The 13,305-nt window shown below is 40.3% G+C and overlaps 1 protein-coding gene across 39 annotated transcripts in view; it reads right to left on the reverse strand.

Annotated features, from left to right (window-relative positions):
- Positions 1-13,305, reverse strand: part of NEK1 (NIMA related kinase 1) — a 123,939-nt gene that overhangs the window by 89,776 nt on the left and 20,858 nt on the right. For all 39 annotated transcript variants that reach the window (XR_014055133.1, XR_014055139.1, XR_014055137.1 and 36 more), the window contains exons 10-11: positions 11,202-11,262; positions 7,886-8,037 (exon numbers count right to left, since the gene is read on the reverse strand). Coding sequence is in view for 22 of the 39 variants with exons in the window: in XM_081495136.1 (XP_081351262.1) it covers positions 7,886-8,037; positions 11,202-11,262 (213 nt within the window). In the remaining 17 variants the exon portion in view is untranslated. The remainder of the gene's footprint in view (positions 1-7,885; positions 8,038-11,201; positions 11,263-13,305) is intronic.

Here is a 13,305-nt window from a genome sequence, read left to right on the forward strand (position 1 = left end):
CATTATTTAATTTGAGCACAATAAAATGATGATATTTAAACTATGTGTTACCATCAAATGGGTTGATAAACTGGTAAGAGGAGAATAATGATTTTCTTATACTATGTTTTGTCATTTTAATTAAATGACCATCGTAAAATATCCATTTTACAGATGTTTTAACTCAAAGTTACATTAGCAATGTGATAAGTGGTATTAAGTGGTAATAAGTCACACAATGACTATTAATAAATAGTAGCTTTGCTCCCTGACAAAATGACAGAAGCAGTAGGTTCTCAGAACTATCCCACCTCCTCACTGTATTATTAGATTTCAACTTCTAACCAAACTTAGGCTAGTTATTTCAATTTTCACTTAAGCCAACCATGTACCTCACCACCTAACCCCATTAGCACTAGGGTTAATGAGATGACAATAATACTGAAATACTTAAAGAATGGTAGCTTTCAAACTTTTTCTAAAAGCAACCCATAGTAAGAAATATATTTCACACTTAGGCCCAATAGAAACACACACACACATATTCCATAAAATGCTTTTACTATATGTAACTGAGTCTGTTACTTTCCATTCTATTACTTAAAAAAAAAAGTCTCTGTTCCTCACTCACTAAAATGATTCTGCCACCTCTAATAGATGGCAACCTCCACTTTTTAAATAGTAGACTGCTTCTGGCTGCACTATTACTGAACTACAAGAAAAAAACAGTTGTAGATAATGTTCTTCGTGGTATTACAAACACAAAGTTAATATTTCAAAGTATGTTTTATGTACATACAACTTAAATTAGTGGGGGATGCTACCTAGGAGCTTTGTAAAAATACATACTCCTTCCATACAAGAGAATTACTTGGCAATAAACAGACCACACACTGCATGACTTCATTCACATGACATGTTCAGAATGAGCAAATCCACACAGACAGAAGTATACTAGCCCAGCGGTTGCCCAGGGCTATGGGGTTTGGTGGAGAATGGGGAGTGAATGCTAATGGAAAAGGATTTGAGGGGCGGTGATGAAATGCTCTAAAACTGATTATGGGGATGGTTGTACAATTCTTGCAAATCCATTAGAAATCATTTAATTTCAGACTTTAAATGGATGAATTATAGTATGTGAGTTATATCTTGATTAAGCTATTTTCAAAAAACGCGTATCCTCAAGAGTTGCTGAATCATAATTTCTGGACACAGAGCCCTACATTTTGACAAGTTTCACAGGTAAATCCTTGCCCAGCAAATCTAGCACTGGTCTCAACATTTATGAAAACACTCCAAATCTTAAATATATTAACCTGAGTGATAATGGCATCTCATTATACATGACCAGCTTTAAACTAGATTATACAACCATTTGCAACAAGACAAAGTTTAACTAAGACACCTATGTAGTCATAGGTAAGTCACATGGAGGGAAAAATTATCTCTCGGTGCACCAGACTGTCCCAGATATAAGATGGTCAAATATTTGTGAAATAAAAATGCCAAGCTGTTCCTCTGAGATCACATAGGTATCTTCAGAACACAATCTACAAAGAAGAGAAAAATATGTAAAACATCCGTACTAAAAGAAATGTGTTGTTTTGTGTTCTTTTGCTAAAATGAGAACCAAAATACTGAAGCATATTCATGGAGCTCCCTCTGGTGGCTTAATAAGCACTGCTTTTCTTTTAGAAAACAGCTGTAAGTATTACTGGAGAAGGAAATGGCAACCCACTCCAGTCTTCTTGCCTGGAGAATCCCAGGGACGGCAGAGCCTGGTGGGCTGCCGTCTATGGGGTCGCACAGAGTCGGACACAACTGAAGCGACTTCGCAGCAGCAGTAAGTATTACAGGAACCGGAACAAAGAAAGTTTTCAGGACGTGCAGAGGCACTGGCAATCTCACACAGGGAAGTGCAACGATCGCCCTCTGCTGTTAGAGCTGCCCTGAGCCTGCTGAGAGCGGACACACTGAGGGGGGCAAAGTGGCCAGGACCAGGCTGAGACTGAGGGGTGAGCAGCAGTCACACTAGGAACAGACTCTGCAGGCAGGTGGACAGGATATGATGGTGACAGTGACCAGGAGTCAGCAGCGACTCTAATAGTGTGTAGTGAGACAAGGACCCACAGCCTGGGGAGGCCATGCGGCCCGGCACACAGTTACACACACTGATGCTGAGAAGCCCAGCAGACACCCACTTAGAGGTGCAAGGACAGGACAGGTCTGGGGCTCAGGAAAGGAGTCCAGGCTCGAGATGCAGATCGGGGTGTGGGTTTACAGGGGCTGTCAAAGAGAGAGGATGTTGTCCAGCGGGGGGTGGTCCACGGCCAGCCTCCTGAACCACTTGAGCATCTGAGTCAGAGACACGTGGAGGAACTCACACAGGAGGCGAGAAGAGCAGGTAGGCAGGAAGGGAGACAATCAGCAGAGTGGGATACTCTGGACTCAAGTGAACAAAAAGTTTAAAAAAGAGGGGTAACCAAGTGAACCAGAACTGAGGCAGAGGAAGAAGATGCCTGACCACTGGACACAACCACTGGGGCTCCTGGAAGTCCTTGTCAGGAGCAGTGACCCAGTAGCTATGACAGAGCAAGCTCTGCACAAAAGGCGTTCAAGAGAGAAGGGGAAACAAGGAAGCAGAGATGTTCAGACAAGGCTTCGGGAAGTTCTGCCATTAAAGGAGCAGAGATCCAGGGAAATGGCTGGAGGGAGACATGGGAGGGAAGGAAGGATTTTCTTAAGAAGACTGAAGATATGATATGGACGGTCATCCACCAGGCTCCTCTGTCCATGGGATTCTCCAGGCAAGAATACTGGAGTGGGTTACCATTCCCTTCTCCAGGGGATCTTCCCGACCCAGGGATCAAACTCGGGTCTCCTGCATTGGAGGCAGATTCTTTACCATCTGAGCCACCAAGGAAGCCCATTTGTTTGCTAACAGGAATGATTAAGGACAGAGGAAAAATATGATACAGAAGAGAGAGTGAAGTCATTTAAAAGACAAAAATAGTAAGAGATGGCATAGAAACGGCAAGGTCAACTCTAGATCAAAAGAGACAGATCCTCCAAGTATAAGGAAGAAAGCAGGAGACTGGCAACAGGTAGGACTGACAGGCAGGAGTGCTCCTGAGTGTGGGCAATTTTCCTCTACTTAATTCTTTTTTCTCAGTGAAATAGGAAGCAACGTTCATCAGCTTGAGGGGATAAACCAGGAAAAGGTAGGAGACAACCATCTAGAAAGTAGGAGAGGAACTGGCCTTCAGAAACATAATGAGGTGGGGGCAACAGTGCGCACGTGACACTGTAGGTTTGAACTTGAAGGGAGGCCAGTCAGAAGAGCCGCAGGTTTCCTCCAACCACACCCACTGGGGCGGGGCAGTCAAAAGCTTTAGAAACTATTACAAAGAGAGAACAGGAAATTACAACTGGAAAAGGAAAATAAAAACAAAGACGGGATGGACAATGATAAAACCAGGTAACATCCATGGATCCAAACAGAACAAAGACATTTTCAAGGCAGGTTCTCACAGAGTAAGCTGGAAACACAGGAAGCAGTGGTCAGAGTGGGGTCCCTGTAATTGAGACTAGGAAGTGGATGTTCTTCCTGATGACAAATGTGATGGCATGCCACAGGGGAGAGATTCAAAGTGAGGCAGGAGACAAGATCATCGAAGACAACAATCAGAAAACAAAAAGGCAGTGCACCACTGAAAGGACCATCGTCTCAAGACACTGAAGTCACCAAGAACTGTGACATTGCTGCGAAGAGGGAGGAGCAGCACGTGACACAAAGCCTGGTGGAGGTGCTTAGGAAGCCAGGGCGAGTCCAGCAACGACACCAAGGAACACAACACCATCCTCCTCCAGACCCAGCAGGACTGAGGGGTTAGAGAGAAAATGGTCCCCGTGAGAGTCACACAACAGTGTGTGTGACAAGCCAGGTTTTAGAGTAAAAAAGGTGCAGAGATCTTGACAAGTTGAGAATGCAGGGGATCCTGCTGACCATGGACTAGCTGAGGGCTCTGTCGAATGGTTCAGGCGCTCTGTAGAGGTAGGGGTTGGAGCACGGTAGGAGCAGAGCCTCAGGGAGCTGAGAAACTACGTAATGAGGGGATGCCAGGAGTCCTGGGTGCCTTGTAGTAATGAAAGAAAAGAAGGCTAAAGGATATAATGGAACTCATCCATTTAGGCTTGACTACGTAACTACTAATGGTATGATTATATAACTATTAATAGAAAGAATGAAGTGGCTGGGACAAAGAGGAAATGATGCCTAGCTGTGGATGTGTCTGGGGATGAAAGTAAAATCTGATGCTGTAAAGAACAGTATTGCATAGAAACCTGGGATGTTATGTCCATGAATCAAGGTAAATTGGATGTGGTTAAGCAAGAGATGGCAAGTGTAAACACTGACATCTTAGATATCAGTGAACAAATATGGATAGGAAAGGATGAACTGAATTCAGATGACCATGATATCTACCACTGTGGGCAAGAATCCAACAGAAGAAATGGAGTAGCCCTCATAGTCAACAAAAGAGTTCCAAATGTAGCACTTGGGTGCAATCTCAAAAACAACAGAATGATCTCAGTTTGCTTCCAAGGCAAACCATTCAATATCACAGTAATCTACGTCTATGCCCCAACCACTGATGCCAAAGAAGCTGAAGCTGATCAGTTCTATCAAGACTTCCCAGAACTAACACCAAAAAAAGATGTCCTTTTCATCATAGGGGACTGGAATGTGAAAGTAGGAAGTCAAGAGATAAGTGGAGTAAAGGTTAAGTTTGGTCTTAAGAGTATAAAATGAAGCAGGGCAAAAGCTAATAGAATTCTGCCAAGGGAACTCACTGGTCATAGCAATCACCCTTTTTCAACAACACAAGAGACGACTTTACACATGGACATCAGCAAATGGTCAATACTGAAATCAGATTGATTATATTCTTTGTAGCAGAAGATGGAGAAGCTATATACAGTCAGCAAAAACAAGACCTGGAGTTGACTGTGGCTTAGATCATCAGCTCCCTATAGCACAATTCAGGCTTAAACTAAAGAAAGCAGCAAAATCCACGAGGCCAGTCAGGTACAACTTAAATCAAATCCCGTGAACATACAGTGGAGGTGACAAATAGATTCAAGGGATTAGATCTAGTAAACAGAGTGCCTAAACAACTATGGACAGAGGTTTGTAACAGTGTACAGGAGGCAACAAACAAAACCATCCCAAAGAAAAAGAAATGTGAGAAGGCAAAGTGGTTGTCTGAAGAGGCTTTACAAATAGCTGAGGAAAGGAGAGCAGCAAAAAGCAAAGGAGAAAGGGTAAGGCATACCAACACTAAATGCAGACTTCCAGAGAATAGCAAGGAGAGACAAGAAGGCCTTCTTCAACAAACAATGCAAAGAAACAGAGGAGAAAACAGACAGGGAAAGACTTGAGATCTCTTCAAGAAAATTTGAGATATCCAAAGATGGGCACAATAAAGGACAGAAATGGTAAAGATCTAATAGAAGCAAAAGAGATCAAGAAAAGATGGCAAGAATACACAAAAGAACCATTTTAAAAAGACCTTAACGACCCAGATAACCATGATGGTTTGGTCACTTACCCAGAGCCAGACATTCTGGAGTGTGAAATTAAGGGGACCGTAGGAAGCACCGCTGCCAATAAAGCAAGTGGGGGTGATGCAATTCCAGCAGGCTATTTAAAATCCTAACAGATGACGCTATTAAAGTGTTACACTCAACATGTCAGCAATTTTGGAAAACCCAGAATTGGTCACAGGACGGGAAAGTTCAATCTTCATTCCAATTCCCAAGAAGGGCACTACTAAAGGATGTTCAAACTACCAAACAATTGCACTCATCTCCCATGCTAGTAAGGTTATGCTCAAAATCCTTCAAGCTAGGCTTCAGCATTATGTGAACCGAGAATGTTCAGTTGTTCAAACTAGGTTTAGGAAAGGCAGAGTAACCAGAGATCAAATTGTCAACGTTCACTGTTTCATAGAGAAAGCAAGAGAATTATAGAAAAACATCTACTTCTGTTTCATTAACTATGCTAACACCTTTGATTGTGTGGATCATAAGAAACTGTGGAAACTCTTAAGGAGATGGGAATACCTGACCATCTTACCTGTCTCCTGAGAAATCTGTATGTGGGTCAAGAAGCAATAGTTAGAACCTTATATGGAACAACTGACTGGTTCAAAATTGAGAAAGGAGTATGACAAGGCTGTTTATTGTCACCCTGTTTATTTAATTTATACACAGAACACATCATGTGAAATGCTGGGATGGATGAGTTACAAGCTGGAATCAAGACTGCCGGGAGAAATATCAACAACCTCAGATATGCAGATGATACCACTTTAATGGCAGAAAGCGAAGAGGTACTAAAAAGGTCTCCTGATGAGGGTAAAAGAGGATAGTGAAAAAGCTGGCTAAGAAATCAATATTAAGAAAACTAAGATCATGGCATCCAGTCCCATCACTTCATGGCAAACAGAAAGGAAAAATATGGAAGCAGTGACAGATTTCCTCTTCTTGGGCTCTCAGATTGCTGCAGATGGTAACTGCAGCCATGAAATCAGACAATCGCTTTTTGGCAGAAAAGCTATGACAAACCTAGACAGTGTATTTAAAAAGCAAAGATATCACCTTGCCAACAAAGGTCTGTACAGTCAAAGCTATGGTCTTTCCAGCAGTCATGTACCGATGTGAGAGATGGGTCATAAAGAAGGCTGAGTGTCGAAAAATTGATGCCTTCAAATTGTGGTGCTGGAGAAGACTCTTGAGAGTCCCTTGAACTGCAAGGAGATCAAACCAGTCAATCCTACAGGAAATCAACCCTGAATATTCACTGGAAGGAGTGATGCTGAAGCTGAAGATCCAATACTTTGGCCACCTGATGGGAAGAGATGACTCATTAGAAAAGACCCTCATGCTGGGCAGGAGCAAAAGGGGGCGACAGAGGATGAGGTTGGATGGCATCACCGATTCAACGGGCATGAACTTGGGCAAACTCCGCGAGATGCGGAGGGACAGGAAAGCCTGGCGTGCTGCAGTAAATGGGGTCACAAGAGTTGGACACAACTTCGAGACTGAACAAAAACAACAAACACAACAACAAAAAAAGTAAAATCCACAAACCCAGGGTGCCAGCTGTCACAGTGCCCTTCAGCTGGAAATTTACCCTTCACTGCCCGCTCGAGACTCTGGAGCTGGACAGTGCACACATCATGCATGCCAAAGACAAAGAACTCCCCTACTGTGAGGTTTGCCTTACAGCACTATGCACACCTATGTACCTAAACATTTTTCTGCGCATTTGTGTACATGTATGTGCAGACGCAGAGCAAAACCAACAGGTGCCATGTTCCAGAGAATACAGCAGCTACTGACATGAAGAAAAATGACAAGTTCTTGCAACTAATCTATGTTTTTAGGCACAGCACCTAAATGCTATAGGCCTTAATTTTCTTTTGAAACATGACAGACCATAAGGTCATATCCCTCCACATATTTAATTATCTCATCATGAATCCTTAAACTCAAATTTTCCCCAGATTTTTATGATGTTTATCGCAGATGTTTATTTATTTTATGCACAAAAACAAATGGTTCTGCTTAGGTTATTCAACAATGATTTCACTTATAATTGTACTTTCTTTTTACTGTACCAACTACTTTACTTAATGTATCTACTTAATGTCTCTCCATGACTTCTGTAAGTCTCCTAAGTTTTAGAAGACTGGTGAAACAGAGAACAGCAATGCTCTTTAATAACTTAATAAAAACAATCCTACAGACATCAAGATTAAATGAACTGAGCTGAAATAAAATAAGGTCAAATTGAACATGTTACTAATACACAGTTTGTAACATCATCACCACATCATACCTGTTTATATTTCTGGAGTGGTTTCCTTTCATGCAATTTTTTATCTACATATTTCTTATTTGTTAAAGGTATTCCATATTTAGCAGCAGGCCTTGTAATTTTCTGAGCAGAAGGAATAGAAGCCAAGCTTTGTCCTGAAGCTGGTCTTTTAGCTACATGAGAAAATAACACAAAGAATTATTTTCAGAGTTCTTAGTGTTAAATCTTTAATTTCAAAATTCTTCAACACAGAACTTTTTCATGTTCACAATCACTGACAGCACTCAGTTTGAGACTCTTCAGTAAACATTTTCTTCATTCCTTACACGTGTCAATGCCTTCATCATGACTATTTTACATTAAAGCCACTTTCTGAAAGAAGCAAGAAGTGACACTCCTCTAAGATGCTGACATTTCTCATATAGAAAAAGCAAACACCTAAAACTGATGGTGGATGATGATTGTACACGTCTGTGAATATACTAAAGCACACTGAATTGTTGACTTTAAATGGGTGAACCGAATTTTATGTGGGGTTACATTTCAATAAAGACGTTAAAAATAAATTTTATAAAGAACATTCCGTATCTTAGAAATTACTCTCAAAATCGGAACATAAACTTCAAGAGCAACTGTTAAACAATATTTCCATCACTATGAGAATTAATATTTGCTTCTTATATAGTCTGAGTAATGCCTACACCTACAGACCCACTGAAAAACAGGTACTTTAAAAGAATCACTATAGCTTAGGGTCCCAGGAAACGAGTACATTTATGCACTGCTGGTAGGAGTAGAAACTGGTCAAAATTTTCAGAGAGCAACATATATCAAGAACAAAGTTTACAGGGGCTCTGTATCAATCTAGAGGAGTGGGATGGGAGGGGGAGGAGGGAGATTCAAGAGGGAGGGGATATATGTATACCTATGGCTGATTCATGTTGAGGTTTGACAGAAAACAACAAATTCTGTAAAGCAATTATCCTTCAATTAAAAAATAAATTTAAAAAAGAACAATGTTTATTAATTGATGTCAAAAAAATAATCAGAGAACCACAAAAATATATACACATTCAGCATCATATATCAATATAAAACTTTTACTGAAGCCTAGACACAGTTCAGTCTTAGAACAATGACAAACTGAAGATAAGCTGTTAAGACTAAAGCAATGAAAATGGAAGTCTACACTTCACATTCCTCAAAGAGACTAAGGGAGGTCAAAGAGTCCCAGCTGCAATTAGGCCTCCCTGAAGTCCTTTCCTTCCTGACTCCCTCTCCCTGCTCAGCCCTACTCCCCACCCTCCACCCCAGGGTTATACCCTGTCTGAGAACCACGTGATCGATCTCTGTCAACCAGCATGCTTCTTCTTTAACAGGGGAATGGAGAAAAAATTTAACTAGGAGTTTACAAGGAAATACTACCATTAAACTCTGTTCTTCAAAGAATATTTAACTGCATTAGAAAATGATCAAGATACAATATTGTGAATTTTAAAAAAACAATCTTTCTTTATAACACAACCCTAATTTCCAATCATTATGCATCTGTTATCGCTGAAATATATATACCAAATAAAACAGTCTGTATTAAGAGTAGGGTAATTTTTATTTTCTTCTTTTTGATTTTTATAATGACATACTACTCACACAATTTAGTGAATGCTTATAAAAATAAAAAGAACATTAACCACTTGACTGGCAGTTTATATTCACAATTGAAGTGTGTAGAAGATCTGAGAAAATGATACAGTATATTACAGTAAGTTTTTCTAAACACATTCTTCAACTGTATTGTGACAGGAACTAGGAAATGTGAGGGAAAAAATTTTCCCTCTGAGAACTGTAAGCTTCTTTTCGAAGAAAGATACACAGTCATACCACTGGAACCTGGCTGCATATATTAACATAACCACATGCGGGCCAGAAAAGGGGCAAGAGGCACCAAAGCACAAACAGGAGGGGTCCCAGGAGACACACAGGAACAGTACCCTGCACCTCCCAGAGAAGATGAAGGGCTACTCAGCCCTCATCTGGCTTCTGAGTGTTCCCATTTCAGAGGCGCGCCTCCCAAGAGGAGGAAGCTTCCTGCCAGGAGGGAGCCCATGAGGGGCTCAAGGCCAGGAGCAAGACAACTCCTATGTCAGCACCTTGTGTCACACACGCCTCCATCCAGCTCCTCTCACTAGGGAACCCCACTCCACTGCCTGGGAGGCTCACCCACTGGGAAGACTGTGCTGACCCAGGGATTCTTGTCTGTGTGACAAGGAGGCTTTGATGAAGATGTGACTTCTCATGAGGCAAGAGCGCCAGGAGGGACATGCTGACCCTGCCTTGTGTCTGTCTCATGAACGTGGTTCCAGCTGGGCTGATCGCCAGGACGGCCAGCTTCTGTCACCTCAGAGGATGAGCCCCAGGGTGTTTAAGAAGAGCTGACACGCCTGGCCTTCCCAAGAACACATTGCCACACCATGTCCAGCTGTTATGGACTCAAGTTTTATGATATGGGATTCATTTTTATTAATGTATTTATACTCACAATGGAGTAAGACATGCAAAGCATTATGCTTAAAAAACAACACAATCTTCAAGTCTTAATAACTTCCATGGATTTCAGAAATCCATCTGAAATCACTCCATGGGGAAAAAATGATTTCCCTCTCACAAAGATATATACATAAACAATATATAACCACACTGACAATCCAACAAATACTCCACTGCTGCTGGCCCATATTTAAAAGAATAACTATCTTTGTTAAGGTGTCTGACTTCACACTGATTTACTTTTAAAATATTTTACAATACTAAATATTTCTTAAAGAAAATTATTTTACATAAAGATCTGCACTGGAGCTTCCCTGGTGGTATAGAAGATAAGAATCTGCCTGTCAACGCAGAGGACATGGGTTTTATCTATGGTCTGGGAAGATTCCACACGCCTCGGGGCAACTAAGCCCATGCTCCACAACTACTGCTGCAACTAAAGCCAGTGAAGACCCAGCACAATCAAAAATAAAAATAAATAAATAAAAAAAGAAAGGATTTGCACTTAGGGCATTTTATAACATTTCATAACAATATTCTCAGAATATGAGCTGAACACTTGAATAAGAAAGAAGATTTCAAAATAGAATTCATTTAAATGAAGGCAGATAATAAATGGAAATTTTGTTATTAACTCATCACATATCATAAAAAAATTTTAGATTCATTTCCTCTGGATTAGATTTATCATAAAACTACCTCAACTTATTTTATCTACAAATATCTCCAATATAATTAGTATACTGATTATCACAAACACAGGAAAGGATTCATGTTAAATTCCACTTACCTGGTAGAGGTTGTGCTCCCAACTTGGAAAATGTTTTTAGACAAAATTCTTCTGCAATAAGCTTAAGTTGAAAGAGGTGGGGGGGAAAGTTAGAAAAGATGTGAAATTTTCAAATTAAAAAAAAACCTAGCTGTTAATCAGAATACTTTTTTTTTTTTTCAGTCACAATTAGGTGCCAAATAAACTGTACTAAAATCTAAATTGTCCATTCATCAAATTTCTCTTATGTTAATTTCTTCCTAATCTTACCAACTTATTTATCATTTCCCTGGACAAGCTTTCTTCTAGAATTAATCAAATGCAGATATATAGCAGAAAAATCATAAGAAGAAAAGAACATTTTTTGTGAAGAGTGAAATCTAAGTGGTGGGTACACAACGAGATACCATGTATTTACTAAGCGTGTCTGTCAAATACTCTCATTACTAGTAGCCATCATCTGCCCTCTTTTCTTTCCATGTTACATATTCTGGGTATATCAGGCTTAAGTATTTTCTTTTGTTGCTGGCTAGCTGAATTCCTGACTCATTGGAAAGGACCCTGATGCTGGGAAAGACTGAAGGCAGGAGGAGAAGGGGATGAGAAAGGATGAGATGGTTGGATGGCATCACTGACTTAATGGACATGAGTTTGAGTAAACTCCAGGAGTTGGTGATGGACAGGGAAGCCCAGAGTGCTGCAGTCCATGGGGTCGCAAAGAGTCGGACACGACTGAGTGACTGAACTGAACTGAGCTGAATTCCAGTGCTTCAGCCTTGAGACTATATGTCTGTCCTAACTGTTGGTATGGGAGAAAATAAACTCAGAGAGATTGACTGCAGTCATTCTTTCTTCTCCAGTAGCTGTCAAAAACAATAGCACAATGCACCATAAATCTGTGCTTGAAAATGTTATTTGTAACAAAGGAGTCTTGTAAAACACCCACACTTCAGAGACTGTAGCTATGTCCTATATTAGTGGCCTTTAACTGCCAAATTTTAACTGGCTTTCTTGCTTACCAATGTATTCTCTTGGTAGTAACAGTTAAATCCGTATCTCTGTTTCCTGAAGATTATTTGCTCATATGGATATTCTGTTAAAAGTCAGAGGATATACGACACTTCCCTCTCATCTCATGAACATTTAAAGTAATAAAACTATGATTTTGCTAGATATCTGATTCATAGAACAGTTTAATAGTGATCATTTAAATCAACAAAGGTCACACAAATTATGTAAAATAATTCCACTTTCAGGTGACCATGCTGCTGCTAAGTCGCTTCAGTCGTGTCCGACTCTGTGCGACCCCATAGACGGCAGCCCACCAGGCTCCACCGTCCCTGGGATTCTCCAGGCAAGAACACTGGAGTGGGTTGCCATTTCCTTCTCCAATGCATGAAAGAGAAAAGTGAAAGTGAAGTCGCTCAGTCGTGTCCAACTCTTAGCGACCCCAAGGACTGCAGCCTACCAGGCTCCTCCGTCCAAGGGATTTTCCAGCAAGAATATTGGAGTGGGTTGCCATTGCTTTCTCCTTCAGGTGACCATACTTATATACTAATTGACTTGAGATAGATTTTTGATAAATCGTGTTCAATTAAAATTCAACTCAAAAAAATAAATAAATAAATAAAATAAAATTCAACTCAACAAGTATTTATTATGCACCTGTATGCAAGTACTAGAGGAGAAATCATGAGACAGCAGTCTATTATATATACATATACATGCCCACACACAGTGGTTTGCAATCATCTTCTACTAGAGAAAGAGCAATTATAATCCTATAAATTATAAAGATAATATACTTATATTAGCATAGTAAAGTGATATATTGATAATACTTAACATATATTGAGTATACTGAGTACTTAATAAGTATTAGACACTAAGCACTTCACAAGCAGTATCATTTCTGACTCTGGTAACCACTTCAAGACATTATTAATTAGATACATTTATAATCCCATTGTTCACAGGTGAGGAAAGGGAGGCAGACAAATGTTGAATTGTTGAATAGTCTTACAGTTAGAAACCCAAGAAGACAGAGAATATAGAAAGATGGATACCAGGGGCCAGGGCGAGGCGAAGGGGAGTTACTGATTAATGGGTATAGACTCAGTTTTCC

The sequence above is a fragment of the Giraffa tippelskirchi genome, chromosome 1 (assembly GCF_054371585.1).
Source record: "Giraffa tippelskirchi isolate mGirTip1 chromosome 1, T2T-mGirTip1v1.2.pri, whole genome shotgun sequence".
Taxonomy (NCBI): Eukaryota; Metazoa; Chordata; class Mammalia; order Artiodactyla; family Giraffidae; genus Giraffa; species Giraffa tippelskirchi.